Source organism: Tinamus guttatus, unplaced genomic scaffold (genome assembly GCF_059628265.1).
Source record: "Tinamus guttatus ecotype Peru unplaced genomic scaffold, ASM5962826v1 Tinamus_guttatus_pri_ptg000301l, whole genome shotgun sequence".
NCBI classification, from domain to species: Eukaryota; Metazoa; Chordata; class Aves; order Tinamiformes; family Tinamidae; genus Tinamus; species Tinamus guttatus.
Genome location: NW_028288835.1, coordinates 2,885,686 through 2,906,693, shown reverse-complemented (window position 1 = coordinate 2,906,693; position 21,008 = coordinate 2,885,686). Strand labels below are relative to the sequence as shown.

Here is a 21,008-nt window from a genome sequence, read left to right as displayed (position 1 = left end):
AGGTTTTATGGTTCTTTGTCAGTTCTAAATACCAGGAGGATCCAGCTGTGCAGAGGCACTTTGTAGAATATTCTCCAGACTGAGTTATTTTTGGATTTCATCTGTGATCAAACCCAAAATGTGCAGTGTAACAGCTTGTATGCTTATAGGTGATGTTTAGAATTGCATTCTCACACTGGCTTTGCTCTCATCAGCCCACGCATGAGGAGTACATGGCTCTCTGGAGACACTGAACTTTGCAATAATTCTCTGCACTAAAGCATCTCTGGAAGAATTTGTTGTACCAGTGAAACCTGCAGGTATGCAGGGAAATTTCTACCGAAAGTTTGGCAAAGGCAGAGAGGCAATCAGAAAGGAAAAAAAGAGCAGAAGAAGGAAAGTTTGCTTAACTTGCTTTCACAAAAACACGTTTCTGTGCATTCACCCTGGAGAAGTGAAGTCGGCCTGGTTGAAGTCTTTCTCTTTTAATTGTGAGAAGTTCTGCTAAGGCCTTGCTGCCTGCTATTGCCAAGAAAGGACCACAACTGTTTTTCTCTCTGGTGGCCTGGAAGAGCATCCCTAAGGCACGAGCTCCTCTGTGCCGAGCCCCAGCCTTCCCTGAGCAGCAGGGCCGCCGTGGCAGCAGCCTCTGTCCCCCGTGTCACCGCGGATCGTGGAGCAGCAGGGCCAAACGCTTCGTCTCGCTTGGAAAGCTCAAAAATACCGAAATGCTTCAACTTTCAATGAAAGTAGATGCCCTAATCCAGGGAAACTCCTAACTGCTGCTGAGCTGGCAGTGAGTTTTGTCAATACTCCAGTTACCTTCCCACTGCGTAGGCCTTGCTTGGATGGTGCTGGTGCCCTGGAGGCATGAGTTTCCCCAAATCTATAACTGAGCTACTTTATAATGAATTTAGCTCTGCAGAGGGTCACCCAAATTACATGGCAGCCTTTATAGGATTGATGCTTTACTGGTGTATCTATGTATTTCCTGTTAAGATTTTAAGAAACTGAAAAATTGGAAGTCATGGCAAGGGAGGTGGAGCAAAGGCTGAGGCCCAGTTGTCCCCTGCTTTCCGCTCAGGGAGGTCGTGTGGAGAAATACGAGCTGATTCACTCCACAAATGCTAAGGTTAATGTGTGGCAATGATAGAACCATAATTATTTCAATTGGTCCAAATCATTGCCTGGGAAGATTACAGCCTGCTGTAAACATAACCACTACCGTGTACACTGCATGGAGAAGTATTATAGAGAATTAAATCCACCCCGCAAGGCCATAATATTCAATCACATCACATAGGTGCTGTGTTCTCTTGTAAGATCTTTAGCATTATTGTACATTTCAGATCTGTTGTATCTAGTGTTTTCTCATTTGGAGTGCTAGTCTGTCCCTCTGGTAGCTTCATCTTTGTATTTACTATACTCCACAATGCTATAGGATAACACAGAATCACACGCTTTAAATTTGAATTGTTATCAACCACCGGATTACTAATTGTTTCAGAGACTGCAAAGAAAAATCAAACAACTCTGAGGTTATTTTTTTTTTGTAATTAGTTGGCAAAGTTCTGCTCTGAAGAACTATGCTCTCCATCGGCAAAATTAAATTGTGAAATTTTAAAAATACGAAGGGTTCTTAGTAGAAACGAATGCTGTTTCTAGAGAATATCTGCGTTGCTTAAAAGGTGTTTTTTTACTGTTACAAACTAAAGGAGTTGATATGCACGTTAGGATGTGCTAATTATTACTGATGTGTGTGCATTGATTTTTGCTATTCACCATACTTTATCAGTTTAAAATTTTAATATAAGCCCAGTGATTTGGTGTACGTGGGGATGATTATGAATATATATGGGTGTGCTTCCACACTGCTGATTTGTATTCTATATCTTTTACTGCTTTAGAGCTATTTCTGCTTGTTTCGGGGAATGTACGGTATGGTATCTAAACATAATATGCCTTTAGTAATAATACTGTTCTCACAGTTACTTATTGTAAAAATCCTTTAACATAGCACTTAATTCAAGTGACACCTTAAGATTTAATATTGGAGAAGGCACTGAATTTTCTTGCTCTGAAACAGTGTTAATGCATGTTAAGATGTGCTGTAAGTGTATAGCTCTCTTCTAACCTGCATGGCATAACCCTTTGATGCACTTTAAATTAGTTCTTTAAAAATGTTTTCAGCTTGTTTAGATACCACTTAAAATGCTGTTTTTAAAGGCATGCATCCAGAGACATGCAATGAGTTCAAAGTGTCAATGTTTCAGGGAATCTAAATTATTTTCAGAATTTCAGAAATTGAGAAGGGATAAGTGGAAGGAGAAAATGTTGGGCTGGTGCCAAGCGATAGCTCGTAACCCTCACAGACTTCCAAACAGCACAAGAACGCCCGAGGTCTCAGGTGATCCTTCTCATAACTCTACTTTGGTGAGTGAAAAGTTGCATTTCGTGGTGCTGGCATGTGCGGGTGAACTTTGCAGGTGTTGAAGTCACTTAGAGAAAAGTAGCACTTGTTTTTTATTGCATTGCCTCCGTGTTTGGAATCCTTTGATGTTACAGATTTTTACCATTTGCATTTGCTAACTTTTCATCTTTTACGTTATGCATGGCCTGCTCTGACTTGCATGCTCTGTCTGTCTATAAATCAGTATTGATGTTCTGTGACTAGTGTATATGACTTTATACCCTGCATCTTTAAGTGGAAAACTGCCCTTTGTGTCCTACGAAAAGCAGGCAGTGTCCTAATTTTAATTACTTACACTCTCTGTGTTCTTAATCAAAAGCAATGGCATTTGGTCCTGCTGAATACGATTACTCCCTTCCTCAAATCATCTTGTTTGCTCTTTGCTCCTGCCTGTAGTAGGAACAAAGCATAATGTATGTCTGTGCTTATGTTAGAGACAGGCATTTTTAAATGATACATATTTCATGTGATGCTTAGCGGGCTGAGTTTCTGCATGCAAATCTCCTGACAGAAGATGTTCAGGCTGTGTAAATTTGTCAGTGGATTGATCATGAATTATATTGAGTTGAATAAGTGACTCATTGATAAGAATTTTAATCCCACAGTTTTTACTCATTCAAATAAACCCATTTACATCAGTAGAACTGCACAGGTGAGTAAGAACTGTTATTTGTAAATGAAGGCTTCAGAAAACTTACGGAGCAGCAAAAAAATGCCTATGTCTTCACAGAACCACAGATTCACTATCTGTTTTTTGTTAAATTGTATTGAAACTTTCAGAATATAGTGAATTTGATTATTCGAAGCATATTCAACTAAATATACGTGGCCCAATTTCATTATTAATTTTCAAATGTAACCAGGAGCGTTGGGGTTTGTTCGGTCTGCCTTGGCAGCAGCTCTTACAGGAGGAAGCAGCAGCTCTTTGCTTCCATAGGTGGTAGGTGACAAATGTGGTTCTGCTGGGAGGTAACTTGGAGTATAGATGACATCTTCTTTTCACCTCTGCCTTATGCTTTTTATGTAAACTGCAGTGAGCTACGTATCAGACAGCAAATTTTGATGTTCCTGCCCTCGGGATCTTCCCAGAAGCACAATAAGAGATTTCTCGCTAACCTCTCAGCTCCGTTCCTTTCCAGGGAATCTCGCTGGAGCTGGAAGGTCTGTTTCGAGGCTGTTGCCTCTTTGCCAGATGCACGTGTCTAACGGCACTTCCATCACAACTTGGCTAATGGCTTTCTCAGGAACCAGGGCTTCCTGATGCTCAGGTTTCCATCCAGTTCAACAATCCTGATATTCTGCACGTGTCTCTACTATCCTCGTGCTCTAACGGTTTGGGATTTTCTCAAGTGCTGCAGGGGATTGAATGTAGCAGTGTAGACACCTACTACGTCAGTAGGTCAGATTGAATTGCTGATAGTCACAGCAATCCCCCCTCGGCGCAGGGGACGGGTTGTTGCAAGTACACCGAGCTGTAAATGCAGTTCTGAAGTGTGGATTTGTAGTAGCTGCATAATAGTAAAAGCGGATTTAGCTTTCCCAGCTAGGTAATGAATTCACTCAATAAAAAAAGCACCAAGGCTTTCATGCTGCTTTTTAAAGACAGGAGTTGACAGATTTTAAAGATTTCTGCAGCTAACACTTTCCTAAATAAACTTTTCCTGCCTTTTAGAAACCCCTTCTTCCTGCTCCCAGCAAGTATTCATCGCACAGTGCCATTTTCCCAGAAGGAAAGGATCCGAAAATTGCAAACACGGTTTCTTAATTTTTATGGAAAGAAATATTTTGTCATAGTGAAAGACTCATAGAATAGAAAGCAAATTATGATGATTAACAAATTGCTCACCAAAGTACACTATTTTTTTTCCTTAAGTAATTTAGTGGAACACTGAAGAGCTATGTAGAAAAAAATCAAAAAGAAAATCACGCGTGAAAACATTTAAATTAATTAAAAGGGTTTAATAATGTCTGGTATTCATGTCCCCGGAGGTCAAAATAAATTTTCTAGCTTCATCCAAACCAACTAAACTGCCAAATATTTCATCAAAACTCAACTGAGTTTTCTTGGAAACATTTTTTCATTATTAGATTCAATCTTGTCATGAAATTATTCACAGACTTCATTGAGCTCATTCTAATGCGCTCTGGAGCCTCTGTGTTCTGTGTTAGATGGCAAGAAAACCACTTTGGTTCTGAGCAGTCCTAAAAAAAAAAAAAAAAAAAAGAAAAAGAAAAAAAAAGAAAAATGCTTAATATTGCAGTGTATTGGATTTTTTTTTTTTGTACATGGCTTTAGATTCCATATGCATAGATTCAGTGTTATCTTTCATACTCAAAACGGCTTCATAGACTCCATAGTGTTGTGGGGCATAAAGCTAGGCTAGATTGCTGTGCCATCCCAGTTCCTTCTGCACTATTTGTAAGCACCTTGTTACCAGCTTCATGAACTAGTTTCTTCTTGAAATAGTGTGAAAAAGGGAACTTTTTCACACTATTTCAAGAAGAAACTAGTTCATGAACTAGTTTCATGAAGGGAACTTTTTCACACTATTTTCACACTATTACTCCTCAAAAGCAGCTCCAAAACTTTGCTTCCCTGATAGCTAGAAACCATTAGCCCTTTTCCGAGTTAAACTGCTTACCGGTTTGTGCTGTTCATCCCTGTACCAATATTGTTTCCAAACTTCAAAAGCTCCCCCTTTCCGATGTTCATCACAACCTGGGTTTTTAGAACGATGACACTACTTTCCACCTTCAAATTTCTAGAACAAAGAGACCCTTTTTTCCCCTCTTTGTTCCCTTTGCAGACCTTCCCCTGGCCTTGGCCCAGCCACATGCAGTGGTCTGACCCCCTTAAGGGGCTCTTGTGTTAACTATTTATTGCTTCCTAATTCAGGCGCTCGCCCTAAGCTGCCCATGGCCTCGTTAGCAGAGCCAGCCCAGGCCAAGCTCGGGGATTTTCCCCTCCACCTAAAGCCAATTAGCTGCAGCACCCCTGGGCAGCAATGGGCAAAGTGCTGCAGCAGCAGGACAGAGCTTGCATGAGCAGGATGAGAGCAAATTATTATCAATCGAGTTTAAAAAGTGAGTTTTTGTTTAGACTTATAACTTGTATGATATCTATTTTTTGTACCTATAAATAATTATGTACTCTTACAGTCCTTTTTGCAAAATTTGCAGGAAATCATTTGCTGATACTGAGTTATTCTGAAGAAGTAACTGACAATTAACTGATGATTAACTGTTAAAACTCTTCCTGCTGTTTGAATAGATTGAATCCCTTCTTTTTTTCTTCCCCAAAATATTTCATCCACTCTGTTTCTCCTCGCAACCTATATACACAAAGTTGATGCCAATACACTTCATATAAACTATCCATAATTTTTCCTTTGTAGAGTCAAAATTGTCCAGTTACAGTCTGTGTCCGTCAGAAAGAATGGTATCTTTTAAGTGTAAAATTTTAAATGTATTAACTTTTTTTTTTTTTTTTAAGTTTTGAAGAGTTATATACCTCAGTACATTAGACTTGCTCACATAGGATGAAAGGTCCGAAATTACTTTTATGGCAATTTTTTATTTGCCATAGAATTTCTGGATTTATTTGCAAGTGCATAAAGCTGAAGTGTAGGCTTATAGATACTTAAGCAAAGGGGGGATGGCCAGATGAATATGCACCTTCTGTTTGTAAAATGAGCTCTAGAAAATGAGAAAATCAGGCAGAGCCAAACCATTAACCCTTTGAAAAGTTGACATGGGTTATTCTCATTTTAGATCAGCAGAGCCTTCAGTCCCGTGGACACCTACATTGTAATAGAGAAGGCCAGTGACAGAAGGCATCAAAGAAAAGTCTTTGTTTATTCATTTATCATCAGAGTAACTCCAGCAAGGAAAGCTGCGAATGCTGATGTTTAAAAAATCCACCATGCTTTGTGTTTTGCAGAACGTTGCTACTCGGAATTGCAAGATCTAGAGGCAATGTCAGGATGAGCTCCCTGCTGTGCTAACTGCCACAGCCTGTGCAACTCAGTGCAGTAACCAGAAATGCATATGCATAATTTGCTTTAAAAGCCTAGATGGACACCATTTGCACGCCTGAAGTATGTGGCAGCAGCACTTTGGAGCACTGACAGACAAGGGTAACAACCAGCATTTCAGCTTTGCCTTCAACCCCATTAGCTTCAGTTGTCCCCAATTACACCAGTTTATTGCAGTTCCTGCAGTAGGATTCGTTCCCACTGCCAAGTAACAATTACTGCTTCCAAAAAGATATTCCTAGGTATCGCAGCAAGAGGAAAAGGAGTTTTTTGAAGCAAACAAGGGAGCTGTTTCCTGTTACCCAGTGTATGGTGCAGAATGGCAGGCAGGCCTCATGAAAATCCGCTGCCCGTGGGGCAGTTTCCTTCTGTGGAAGATTGTTGGCCCCAAAACCTCCCCAGAAGGGAATCACAAGGCAGGTTCTCCAGAGGGTCTCGTTGCTCTGGGGATAATCTGGGAGTATTGCACCCAAATTAAATGTTCAGACTTGTACGCAGTGGAGAAACATAGTTTAGGTCTTCATATTTACACGGATTCTCTTCTTAGTAACTTGGACTGCAGCATTTCCTGATTCTGAAATAATTCAAAAAAAAATTAATGAAACCATGAGTTTACAATATGTTTGCTTTTTCTTTTTCTTTTCTTTTTCTTTTTTTCTAAGGGTAATAGTATATCAGAGTGTGCTAACTGCTTCTTCTCATCTTTGTAATCTGTAAGTTAGTGTTAGTGTTAATGTTAGTGTTTCGTTAAAAACGAAATGCAGGAAATGACCAATTCAGCTAATCAATTTATAATGATTATATAGCTGTATAGATCATTATTAAATTGTCAAAACAGCAATAAAATTCCTGCCGAACTGTAGTAGTGGTATGGGGTGGTTTGAATATTTTATGGAGACTAAATATTCATTTTTGCTGCAGTTTCTTTGCTGGTATTTCTTTAGGGCATTTTATTTAAATCTGAGATGATACCGTCCTGGAGACTGTCACTTGTGCATGGCCAAGCTAAGATACAGTTGTCACTCTTAAGAGGTAGCTTTAAGTAACTTTAAATGGCCAGAGATGCCCAGTATGTCTGAAAATCAGATTCTGTAGTCAAAAGCGGAGTGAACCTAAAATTTGCCTTTAAATCATTATTTTGGTACTTTAGCTAAATGGTCTGCTTTTCAGAGGAACTATTTAACTGGAATTATATGCCTAGGATACCTGGAGTGTTTCTGAGATTTCGTGATGAATCAAAGTGTGATTTCTAGATACAAAGTCTAATTCAGCAGAAAATCTGCTGTTACAGAAACCTTTCACTGACCAAGATTCTTCAGTACTGGGAATTGTTTGAAATGACTGGGGGAACAGAAACAGGAGTCAAAACTTATTTTTTTTATTTTGTTTAATCATGCAGGGTATGGAGAGGTGGAAATAAGGATGGATAAGCCGGAAAACAAGACAAATAAGAAAAAAGAATTCTATATAAATACAGATATTGACTACTTTTGGACTTGTATCTAGTACAAATATGAATTCACATATTTTAACAAAATTTATTTATTTCTTGCCATGTATTTTTTGTCACTGCACATTCACAGTTGAACTGGCAAGTGTGTTGAGCAGTATCAATAGTCTCTACCATCTGCAAAGTTGGATATTCACTGTTCTGGCACTTTGAGCTAAATGAATTTTAAGAAATACTCCGTAAGTTCCTACCTTTTTAGCATGCAAGTATGTTAAAATATAATGTAAAGCTATAAGATATCCAGCATTAATTCACTGCTTTTGAAGACCTGTTCTAAGGAACGTTTATCTGAGTTTTCATGTGCCCCATCATTGACAGGAGCCACAAACAGTAGTGTTGCTTCCAGTTTCTGTTCTTTAATTCTAAAATCATTCCTCTTCCCTGCATGATCTGGCTGCTGATCAGATCTTTGTTCTAAACGTGGAAACAGAGAACATGAAGAATAACATAGCTGATGAAAATGTTGTTCTTGGAAAACTTTTTTTCCTGCAGCTCTGAAGATGTGATTAAAAGACAAAGAATTGCGCAGTGAATGATAAAATGCAAGTGACCCGAAGGCTTCTTCTTTAATATTTAATACCGCAGTTCTTGGCAATTAGTGAGCAGGGCAAGGGTTAGGTATGGTAGTTTTTTAGCAAGCTAAATGCTGCATCCAAAAGAATGTTTTGGAAAGAGGTACTTCAGTCATGTGGAGGGCAGGAACATGAGTTAATCCTTTGGTCAGCAAGTGCCTCTCATTGAAAATGTGCTATTTATCAGCTTCTCAGATGCCCGAGTTGTGCAATTAGCTTAGCCATTTCGTATGTTTATTCTAAATCCAAAGCCTTAAGTAAAGCAATTGGTTTCTTGCAGATAAAAAAAAAAAAGAAAAGCAGCCATTTATTTCTATACATGAACAAATTCAATATTCTGTCATTATCTATCTATTTAGTTCGTTTTGGGGATGTAATTAACTGCATAAAGGCCAGGCAGAATGGGATCTGTTTGTACCTTCCTATTTATCAAGGCATTCAGAACTTATTATCAAGTTGTCTACATAAAAAGGTACATTTGTGTCCAGAATGTACCTTTTAATTAAAAAAACTAAAAGCAAGCAAGCTCTTTGTTTTTAAAACCCTTTAGTCGGTCAGAGTGCTACTCATATTTTTATGACCAATTATTGGGTAAGTATAAGTTAAAAAAGGTGGAAGAAGAATGGAGAATTTTGCTTTTTGTTAGATCACAGTGGATGACACAAAAAAATACACTATTTTTGCATTCAAAGCAGTGTAGTGGATTGAAGAGAACCTTTCTGGTATACGTTTGTTCTGCAGTGGGAGACAGAAACCTGATGTTGGCATTTTCCTCATCACGAGCTCGTATTTTGATTTACTATAAATTACCTTTCCCAGAGGAATAGGTTGAAAAGCATGCTGGCCAGCTTGCAGAACTGTAGCAAGCCTCTCACGTAAATAAAATACAATTTCTAAATCCATTAGAGCTTCTTAAAAAAAGAAAAAAAAAGTGAATATGTTCACTATTTCCCACCATTATTTAAATAAAATAGTCCAATTTTGAGAATTTCCATACAGTTTATATCAGATACACTTTAAAAGTTGAGATAAATAGTATAGATTCCATTGTATAACGTCCTATTACAGTTCTATTTAAAATAACATGTACCATTTATTTGCTTTTATACCATCCCGTGCAGAATGTAGGAAGACTGTTCTCTAAAAGAGCTTGGAGGCTTCTGTTTCTCCCTGAAGCCAGCAGAATGCCCACTTTGATGCACAGTATTTCATATTTTTCCAAACGACCACAACAGCTTACTTGCTGAACGGCATTCGTGATACCACCAAGCTGTAAGTGAACGTTCACTAATGCGGTTAAGGAGGCCACCACACCAGTGGTACCTACTCAACCAAGTTGACAGCTCCTTTTAGGAGTTAGGCTTGCTCTTGTAGTTTCAGGTTTAGGGCTGGAACTTCTCCTCTGGATCGATGCCACACGTTGCAATGCGCTTGGAAGCGGTGGAAACCACCTTGTCACTTTTCACTCCGTCCTTTTCTGTTCCTCCTCATCCAATTGCACGTTCCACATAGTAGATAAGTTTCATAAATAAAAGGTGTCAGATGAGGAAAGCGAGAAATGTTAATTTGTGCTGCACAAGAGCACTGTGAAGTTGTTTACGTTACCTGGAAGCGTTTCAGGAGCTGTTCAATTGCCTTGGCCCGATGGCAGCTTCCCTGCTTCACAATATTCCAGCCTGAGTGACTGCAGGGAGGCCCATAGACTACCCCAGACTACCCCAGGGGCTGTGTGGTGCTGATTGTGCTTTACAGAAACACAGAATAAATACATAGTTTACATTTTTCTTTCTATAATACTTAATTTATAAATATTCTGGGAAAAGAGTAGTATCTACATCTCATCCATGAAAATTAAACTACGTTTCCTGCACCATTAACTGCGTTTCCTGTAAAGAGGGGAGAGAAAATATGATTTTTCTTAAATGGGCAACGAGAGGATCAATGTGTAACTGACAGCAGATCTTTCACATATATACTCTTTTCGCCTCCTCCCCCAACATGAAATGAATTCTCAGACTAATAAATGCCCCTTTTTGCCCCCCCTTTTTTATGTATTGTGTAAGAAGTTGAGTGTAAAGATTGAAAGTTTTCTCATGCACTTAACCTATATATTATCTTTAAAATTGAATTGAGAAAAACAAAAATTGATCCAGCAGTAGTGCATGTGTGCGTAGTGTGTCTGCACAAGAAAAGTTTATTGATGTTTTATAACAGCCTTCCAATCATAGACTCTGGCTTTGGGTGCCCTGAGGTAGCTTGCTGTGATTAAAGTTATAGAATCATAAAGCTGTTTTTTGGGTTTTTTTTTTTTTTGTGTGTGTGTGTGGTTTTTTTTTTTTTTCCATAGAAACATGAATTTCTGTATTGTGTTCTGTAAGGCTCATCTTTGGAAGACAGAATGGTTTTTGTCATATAACAGATTTATTTATTTTTCAGTAAACGAACAATCAATGACGAATAAGTTTTTCACCTTAGAAAAGATATATTAATGTGTTTCTTAAAACCTTCTTTTAAGATTTAAGTTTTCAAAATGATTTTAAGTTCTTGTTGTTTTAAATAAATCCAAAATCTTTAAAATTTTTGCAAACTTGAAAATCGCATTTAGTATATATCCATTATAGCATTTTGCTGTTTTGTGCCATTCTCCATAGTGTAATACTTTCACAGAGGTGCGTTTCTGCTGTTGCCGCCTCTAAAGGACTTCTCAGGAAGTCTCAGTGTTGTCGAATTTGGTCTTTCAAGTCTCAGCGTCTTCATATCATTAAGCCTAGATGTCTGTTAGAAAGATGCAATCATTTTTGTAGAGAATGATTTTCAATACACCTTTCTACTGATTTATATCTCAACTTGTCATCTATATATAAATTTTAAGTATACTTCAGCTCACATAACATTGTGGATTTGCTATTTCAAGGGGAATACATTTTTGAAATGAGCCTCATTCTTAGTCAAAGCTTAAGAACGATACATTTGAAAAAATATTTGTTCTGATTTGCCAAATTGTAACTAATTTCCAAATCAGAATAGATTTGGGCAAAGCCGGTGTGTCCAGGAATCAATTGCAGAAGGTTCAGAGATGAGTATGGAAGTTTTGTGGCTGATTTTGAGTGGGGACCCCACTTGGCTACCCTTGTTTGTCATAACTAATGTCATCTTCTCCGAGTAGCCCTCTCGCTTCCTAGAGGATTGATCACATGGAATCACAGCACTGGTCAGCGAGCGAAGATGAGAGTTGAGCCCCCTGCATGTAGTATAGCACTAGTAAAGAGCGCTTTTCCATGGGTAAATGTGTTCTTTAACTAAGAGGATACCACCTGCTAGAAGGTGATAACGGAAATGCTTGTAATTCCAAGTAACCTTACCTCTGCCGTTGCTGTAAATCTAGTGGTTTTCTATGAGGTGGTTATATATAATAAACTATAAAATATACTTTTTACCCTTAAAGGATGCTGCCTGAGGTTGGGATTAGTCAATGTGCTTCCAATATCTAAGTACTTTGCCCCTCTTGGATTTTTTTGTTGTTGTTGTTGTTGTCTTAAGCAAAACAATGTAAAGACAAGATGTAACTTCAAAACTTGTACTTTACATTTTCTCTTCACTTAACCCAGACAGAAATGGTTACTGGAGCCAAGCCAAAAGGTTCATCCAGTCCGTTATCACGTCTTTTCCAGAACACGCTGTAGAATAATGTAAATATCAATATTTCTGTGGGGCAACCTGTAATCTAAAGAGCCACAGGTCTTCCTGATCCATATGAGATCACATTGACTCTTCACCAGCCCTTAATAAATACTTTTTCTTTCATTGTTTTTCCCATGGCATGCCTTTTAATATGCACTGAACATTTACCTTGAACACCCAGCCACTTTGCTGGTGGAGTTCCAGTGATTACTGATTGTGTGAAGAACTGCTTCTTTTTAGTAGTATTAACTAAATCCTCAGGCTCTTATTTAGATGCATATGGAGTAAGGGTAAAACCTGACAGAGATTCTTCAAAAAGATTTTCATTTCTGCCTCCTTCAGAGCCCAAATTAAAAAAATCAGAAGAGTCCCTGAGGGCCTAGTATGTATTTGCTTTTGCTGAAGAATTCTGTGAGCACTGCATGAATTTTGTGAAGGAAAAAAAAAAAAGTTTTTTTTTTTAAGTGCTCCGAGTTTCATTAGCACTGATTGATACCATCTCCAAAGCAATGCCTTGTCAACCTCCGATACAGCCACAATTAACCAAATTAAGCTACGTGCTTTTAAACACCCGTGCCTGTCAGATGGTTAAGGAACCCGCAACGCGCACGAGCGCGAGGGCTGCTCCTCACTACAGCTTGCGCTGCGTTACCTTCCCAAAATAGCTGGAGCAGGAGGAAATTCATCAGCACGTTCAGCACTGAAAAGTCAATTAACTGAAAGAGGAGGAGGCAGCATTAACTGCTCCATTTTGGCGGATCCCACTGTTCTCCACAGCCTTCGTGCTGTGCTCAGACACCTCAGCAGTGAGAGCTGAGCATGTGGTGATGAGTAGTCGGATTGCTAAGCCAGGATTCCCTTCCAGGAATGCCGAAGCGGAGCCTCCAGCTTCGTGGAGGTTGCTCTTGGATCACCAGCACTTGTTTTTGTGCTGATTGGGGGATTTTAGGAAAGAACTGGCAGTTCAGTGCTAATAAGAAATGTTGGCGCTTCGAGGTCGCAGGGAGGCATTCTGATACCAAAACAGAATGGTGTTTTTAACGGGGAAGGTACTCAGTGTGGGCGTGTGGTGGTTGCAGACTGAAATTTAATTAGAATACTTTTTATTGATAATGTTTTGGCAGAAAGGTGCTTGGAATCAGGGCAGAGTCTTTACAGAAGCAAGTTATTCCTGAATAGGTATAGGAAAAATGTCAGTTTATGGTCTTGTACCGAGGTCAGGTTCTGGCCGTTCTGCAGTTGAGTTTCTCTCATTGGACATAAACAGAGGTGTCTACGTTTGAGCAAATCCAGAGGGGAAGATTCTTGTTTCTACCTGAAAACAGATCGTCTGTGACTTGCCAACGTGGAATTGTGTTCCTATGAAAAACGTGCCTGAAGCACGTGTTTGAGAGCTGTTCTTGTGAGTTCCACAGTGTGAAAGGATCACAGATCTTTTGAAAATAGCTGGAATGTCTCACGTGGCCCGATTGGGGGATGGCTCAGCACTGTGTAGCTTTCACAGAACATTTGACTCCTGGCATTGAACAAGAGCAAAGTTTAGGTTTTGGCACAGGGCTGGCTTGGGCCCTGCACCGTCTCTGAGCTCTGGAACGCTCCCTAGGAGTTTGGCTTTGTGCTTGTTGGATGCCTGGGCTGGATCTCGCTCTGGGTTTCATTTTCAGGCTGTTTTTCTGCGTGACGTACTCACGTGGGAAGGAGGCTTTCATGTGTCCTCATGAATTATGCAGCCGCCGGGGTTACCCTGCCAAGGAGCGAGGCCTCATGTTCAAAGGCCTTGCAGAGTCGCGTGCTCTTTCCTGGAAAAATAATAATTAGAACTTCTGACAGGAATTTGATTGCCATTTTTGATCCCTGAAGCAGGGGCCGCAGGTGGCCTCCTTATTTTATGATCTAACTTATTTATCCTTCCATTGGAGACATAATATTGATGTGTTTCTTGGCTAAAAGTGTATAGGCCATGAGCCTACACTCACATGACCAAGTTTTTGTTGTTTCCATATTATTTCCATATTATTGTGTTATCTTCTGTGCCTGTTCCTCACAACTGTACAGCCCTTTCATTTGTGTGTTTTGTTTATGCCTTTTGTTTGTCATGTGAATATTTAACTGTATCTTTTTATTGTCTTATGCCAGTGGCCTCAAAGAGTATTTTAAAGTAAGATATCTAAGGGGGATCTTCAGAAATGAGATACCCTGGCTTTGCCTAAGAGAAATAGCTTATCTTGGCAGGAACGTGAAATGTGCTTTATGCTATTTTCTGTCAGACGGGCATCAGGATATGTGAACAGAGTACTTTGAGCCACTTAGCTAGGCAATATTTTACAGAAACCAATAATGTAATTTTAATGAATTTAATAATTTTACCATTGCTCCATAATTTTTTAATGTTATATGCATACGATGCTGCAATATGCGTTCAGTTCCTCACTTCCAAGTTGAAATTGTGAAGCTTCTTGCTAACTGTAATAGGTACCAGCTACTCAACATGCTACTATATTAAAAAAAATATATATGTAGAATAACAAGTTAAAACAAGGCAATGGGTTCCAGTTGATTTGCTAAATAATGGCATGTTGGGTAATGTCTCTAGATGAAAATGTCATCTACATACTTGTAAAGCTTACATGCATCCTTTCAGCTGCATGATCAAATACCTTATACAAAAGGTCATGTAATACTTCAGTAATTTAAAAATAACACCATACCTAAATGTTAAGGTTTATATTACTTACCTTAATAACATCCCTTTTCTAATGCTCAAGCATTTGAGGCTAAATTGAGTTACAAGTTTTACATTATTTACAAATAATTGGAAATGCACAACGTTCCCACGTGAAGAGGCTTTCCAAATTTATACATAAAATGCGTGTAAATATCCATAGAAATAATGCATACATTTGCTTTACTTCAGCCTACTTCCTGAACAGTTGACAAGGAAATTTGCAGAGTGATGGAATTTTCTACAGAGATTTTTTTTTTAAGAAGTGAAATGAGCTTTTTATACTAAAGGTAAAATAATTTTAGGTCAGCCTTTTTTATTTCATGGACCCCAGGCCTGCCCAAGCAGTATGGCTGAGGTCGGAGGCAGTGGGACAAGGAAACATGGCCAACAGTTCCTGGTGAATGGTGTACTAGGAGCATGCACATATCGTCAGGCACTTTGTGTTAATTCTTGCATTTCCAGCATCGCAGTGACTTTATTACAGTTATGTAGCCATGTCTTCAGAGGAGGCTTCAATTTACAACTGGAAATAATGAAACCAAAACGATAGGCAGTGTGGAACATCCCAGCTGAGGCCGTCCACTGAGCGCGTGGCTCTGTGTTAAAGCTTTTCCTGTCGCTACCAGAATGAATCTGATTTTTTTCAATTTTTTTTTTCCTTTATTATAAGTCTTAATGACAACCAATAGCAACTGCACATGGTTGATAACTGTAAGTGCTGTGTTGAACCTAGAGAAGAGAGAATGCACAAGCATAGAAACCCTCGTGTTCTGCATCTGAACTTGGAGCTACGCTTATGATACCGTACATGTCCATGGAGCAGATTTCAGTCTTGCATATGCATAAAAATGATGAAAAAAATGTTGTGGTTGCTTATTCATTGGTAACCCAAGGAAGATGAGCACTGAAAAGATACGGGAGGTGGTCCAGGGTGCTGCCTGTTGCCCTGCAGCTCCCCTGGCTTCTGCTCACATAGGGAAGAGGAAAATGTCGTTTTCTTCACCTTTTCTCCTAATGAAATTAGACCTATGAAATTAGCTGGACTCGATTCTGTGCCGGAGACTGTAATTCTGGTATTGTGCTTGGTTGCAGCAGGACGGGCTCCCTTCTGAGGCTGCCACGTTGTCCTGCTGTCACCAGCCGGGCGGCTTTCGCACTCCGTCGTTTTGGGTTTTATGGCATGTGAATCAGAGCTCTTGCAAAAAGCAGATTTATTAGGTTAGTTGAGTTTTTTTAATTATTTATTAGTTACTGCACTCAGCTACATCAATCAAATGCAACTGCAAAATGCTGTATCAGAGTCGAGACAAACAGAGAGTACATTTTAGATATTTACCAGTATTCTAAGATATATTTTTATGGTATATGTGTAACTTAAATGTCTTATAATGCCGTACTTATGAAAAAATGAATGTTGATGTTAGCAACATTTTAGGTATTCGCATATAAAACATTTCAAGTCAATAAGATGGCAATGGTGCTGAGTTTGAGGTAATGATGTTCTCTGCGGAGAGAAAGTTCTCATGTCAACTGACCTGGTAACTGTGAAACTATAAATGTATACAGAAACGGGGAGAAAAGAGATCTTTTCCCATGAATAACACCTATAATTCTGTTATTGGATGAACGTTGTCCAGTGAAATCTTCCTTAAAAGTATTTTATTTATCTTCCCATAGATTGCATTGAGATGTTTCTTATAGAATTTTTATAGCAATACTGATTTGTACAATTCACTCAGAAAAGTGATGTTAGTCCATTTTTTTTTTAGGTTTACTATATCAGTGATATTTAAATATAAGCAGGACAGAATTCAGTTTATATTTTGTCCTTATTAGTGTTACCTTACTGGAGTAAGATTCGAATGGCTGTATCAATGGAGTAGGAAAGGGTTGTCACTTGTAGCAGCTCTCTTTGAAGAGAGAAGCTAAGGATGAATAGAGCTACAGACTGGTTTGAGAAGAAGCGTCTTGCAAAGCACTAAGGTCATGTCAGCGTTGGAAACAATTTGTTTTCATGAGAAATATTTTAAATTAAAATAATGTCATATTTACTCGTATAAAATAGTTTTGTTAGCAATTATTCTGCAAAGGGAACTTGAAAATGTGTCTTTATTACAAATGCTAGTAATCGCTCTCAAAATTAAATAGAAAAATCACTTTACAGGGCCATTGGACCGATTTGGTTTCCAAATATACCGACAATATAATGCAACCAAATAGCATTTCAGAACCTGGTAAGTGCTTGTCCAAGTTCTCCTCTGCTGACCTGACTACGTTTGAAAGACCAGCAGGAGCAGTTTATGAGGAGAGGGGTAGCTCTATTTAATGAGGGGGATGCAGAAGAAGCACAACCTGAAGTGAACATTGTTTTGATCCCAGCACCAGGGGAGCCGTGAAAATAATGTTAAAGGCAGTGGGAATTCCTTAGGTCCAGCAGCCAGGACCCCTGTTCTGGGCTGATGTAGCAGATGCTCTGCTTGGGAGTGAGGGACTCGCAGGCATCATCCAAGATAAGGCATCTACACTCAGAATTGCCTTAATTGCCACAAACGTGTTTTTGAAGCTCAATTCTGTTGCAATATTCACAGCATAAGTAAAACGATCCAAAAAAAAAAAAGTAAGACAAGATTAAAAGTTCACAGATATATTTGGAAAAGAAAAAAATTTTCATAAATAGAAACAGGCTTTATATGAATAAAGAGAAACGTCAAATTGGAAAAGCCAAAATCCTTTCAGTAATGATAAGGTTTCTGACAGGTTTTGAAACCCTGGAGTTAAAGGTTAGGCAAATGGTGTTTTGGTTGATTATTTTCATGGCTATCAAGAAAACAAGGAAAAATAATCTTTAAAATGAGGAATATTCATACTAAGGCATTATGTGCAAGTAGTACAGGAAGTAATAAATTGTAGGAAAAAAATATGCATCTAAGGTTTGATTTAGTCCTAGATTTACATTTTAGATAGAGTATCTAGTTGTGTATCATGTTTCCGAAGAATGTGCTTAATAAAGTGTCTGGTTCTAGAAAATGTGGTCTCCATACCGAAAACTTAACTTTCTTTACATAAACTAAATAATGTGCCTAATTCTTAAGTGTGCCTAATGGAAAATCGAATATTTACATTTGAAACAGCTCTCATTTTAGCAGACTATGTGCTTTATAATATGCATAATGCTATATATATGTGCATGCATATAACAGAGCAGCTAACAGACATGTGAAAATCCTATATTCACATATATTTTTTCCACGTGTCTGTGCATTGCTGTGGCATTCTTGCTTTTACTCCATTGTATTAAAATATGATGTAGCCTGTAGTATGTCTGAGCCTGCATACTTCATAGCGTTGTTTTTTATGGCATATGTCAGCTAGGTGCAACCGCCTTTTTACACTTGAAAGGAATTTCCAAGCTGAAGGTTGTTGAAAACAATTTTAAAACATTTTTTGTTATTATTTTGTTGACAGTCTTACTCCATTTTTTTTTTAAAAAATCATGTTTTCAGTGGAAGGCAGACTATTTTAAGAAAAATGTGTGTTCAGTTAGAATGGGTTTCTCACTAAGCAACAATCTTGGTGAAAATGAGTTACTGTCTTTAATGAAAAGTAGCAAATGCTCCTTCTGAGCTAAAGTATGTCCAGAGGGGAATTTCTGCACCATTGAGTCTAGTCCCCTGCTGATATAACTTTGACATTACTCCTTAAATTATTCTCTGCTTTATATTTTTCTTATTATTTGAATGATAGGGAATCTTCCCTGTCTAACCTAAATTTGTGGATGCTTTATAGCCACTTATTTTGTGCCAATTTTGGTTCATCACTGCGAAAGTAGGTAGCAACCTTTATTTTGCTAGGAAGCTAAACCAGTCAAACTCTTCAGGCCTGTCTCAAACTTGGTTTTTGATTTCCCTAATGGTTCTTCTGGCCTTGCTGCCCCCATTCCAGTCTCAGTGAATCTTTCTGAGCCGGCTGCCCGTCTCCTTGCTCTTCTAGATGTGATCTCACCACAGGAATGGTAACGTTTCCCCAGTGCTTCTCAAAAAACATTCATCTTTCTTGGATCGAAGCTCGCCTATCTAAAATACTATACAAAATCAAATGTATAATTTAATAAGCATAGCAATTAAAATCTTAATCTAGGAAAGGAAGAAATTGCTGGGAAGTAAAGTTTTCCAACAGAAATTAATTGCTTACTTTAGTAGAGATCAAAGCTGAAAATTCAGCGAGGAGCTTGCACGTTACATGACATTAAAAAATAAATGGCCAGTTCAAAGCCAGTTAGTTACTCTTTGTTTATGACCGAAAAATACCGAGTGTTAGATATGGTAATTTATAATATGTTATCCCAAAATAACCCTTTTGGAAAAATGGCCAGTGTTCTATTTTGAACTACTCAGCAGAATGTTCCCAAAGTCTCAAAACCATATTCAGTGAAAGGAGAAATGTAAGACTATATATAATGAATGTTAGAGAAAATAACACTGCAGGTGCTGTAATGATACCATTTAACTCAGTAGTAAACCCTAGACAGAGCCCCTAGAATGCTTTGTATGTTTTGAACGGATTATCTTGGAAAATATGGATGAGAAAGAGGTAGACAAAAGCAACGAGAACCACACATGGTCCTTGAGCTGCATTACCCTTTTGTCAGCACCACAGCATCCTTCCCTGCATCCCAAGGAGCAGATCTTCCTCTGTACTCAGCATTGGTAAAGCCTCAAGCTGCAGTTTGGGCCTTCCAAAGCATTCAGAGATTCCTTGGTTAATTAAAGGAAAACAGCAAGAAGGATCAGAGGTCCAGAAAGCTCCATTTCATGGGAAAGATGGAAAGAATCTGGGTCCTCAGAGACAGGAAGGCCCTTGGAGGATGCGTTAATGGTCCTGCCATGATCTCAGATGTTTGCTGCCAACAGGCTCCAGTGAACACAGCTAAGATCAAGTACTGCTCCCATGCACGGTGCCCCATCCTTGTCTGCAGTTTCCTAACAACTGCTACAGACTAACTGTCCGCAAGAGCTTCAGCATCGGTCCCTTCTTGATGAACTGAAGTTCTCGTGTTCAACAGTCCCAGGAGAATGAAAGGCAAAAAAAACCTTGGAAATTATATAAATACCTCTTTTCCCCCACAGAAAAAGCCAAAGTTTGAGGGCAAGAGGCTCCTAAGATAATAGATGTGTTGGTTTATATTTTTAGAAGTTCCATCTCTTTCTCAAAAGCCACAGAGCCTGGGTATCTTTTTATATATGTTTTCTTTAAATTTCTTTTCATCATAAAATTGACACATAATCTTGTAGGGCTGTGAATTAACAGTGCTAATTCTGTGCAGCTAATACCCACCAGCTGCTTTTGATTTTCTCTTGCTCTTGTTTTCCTCTTGTTCGTCTGGCTCGTTCAAGTCTCCAGCATAAAACTCACTGTTGTGTCTAATGACCTTTTATACCACTAATCTACCCCGCAGGGTTTTGAGACTAGTAATTCTCAGGAGTCTCAGCACACGAAGCAGGCATGGCATAATTCTGCTGCTGCTGCCTCTCTCGTGGGTGACAGCATGTGGAATTATATTCCCACACCACTATTTAGCATCTGGAGTCATCGCTCTGAGTGTATCTGGCAATCTTCTCTACTCGGTTGCTCTTTATGTGTATGCAAATCTATCAAAGGAGTTTGTAACAAGTAGAGGTATTTGAGTAAACTTTACTGAAACTTTTGATGGTCAAGATAAACAGAACTGCATTTAAGGATCTTGGAAAATGGAGGGAGTTACTAGTCTACTATGTATATATAAAAGGTAAGCTAGTTTTATATATATATATCATATAGAAAACTATAAACTAATTTTCTATACGTATGACGTTTAAGTTGGGATGAGAAGTGCCCATTCTTGAGTATCCTGCCCATTGGTAAGCAACTTAAGAAGTGGATATAGTCTGTGATGATAGTTCCTCTTTAGCTCATGTAGCAGTGACCTGTTGCATCAGAAATAGCTGAGTTCTTTACAGGTTATTTCAGGACTGGATCCAAGCAGAAAATAACGTTAATG

The 21,008-nt window shown here is 38.7% G+C and overlaps 1 protein-coding gene across 2 annotated transcripts in view; it reads left to right on the top strand.

The window, feature by feature from the left end:
* Positions 1-21,008, top strand: part of MARCHF1 (membrane associated ring-CH-type finger 1) — a 105,913-nt gene that overhangs the window by 38,686 nt on the left and 46,219 nt on the right. For both annotated transcript variants that reach the window (XM_088528110.1, XM_088528109.1), the window contains exon 2: positions 2,273-2,412. In XM_088528110.1, coding sequence (XP_088384236.1) covers positions 2,311-2,412 — 102 coding nt within the window. In that variant the 5' untranslated portion in view covers positions 2,273-2,310. The remainder of the gene's footprint in view (positions 1-2,272; positions 2,413-21,008) is intronic.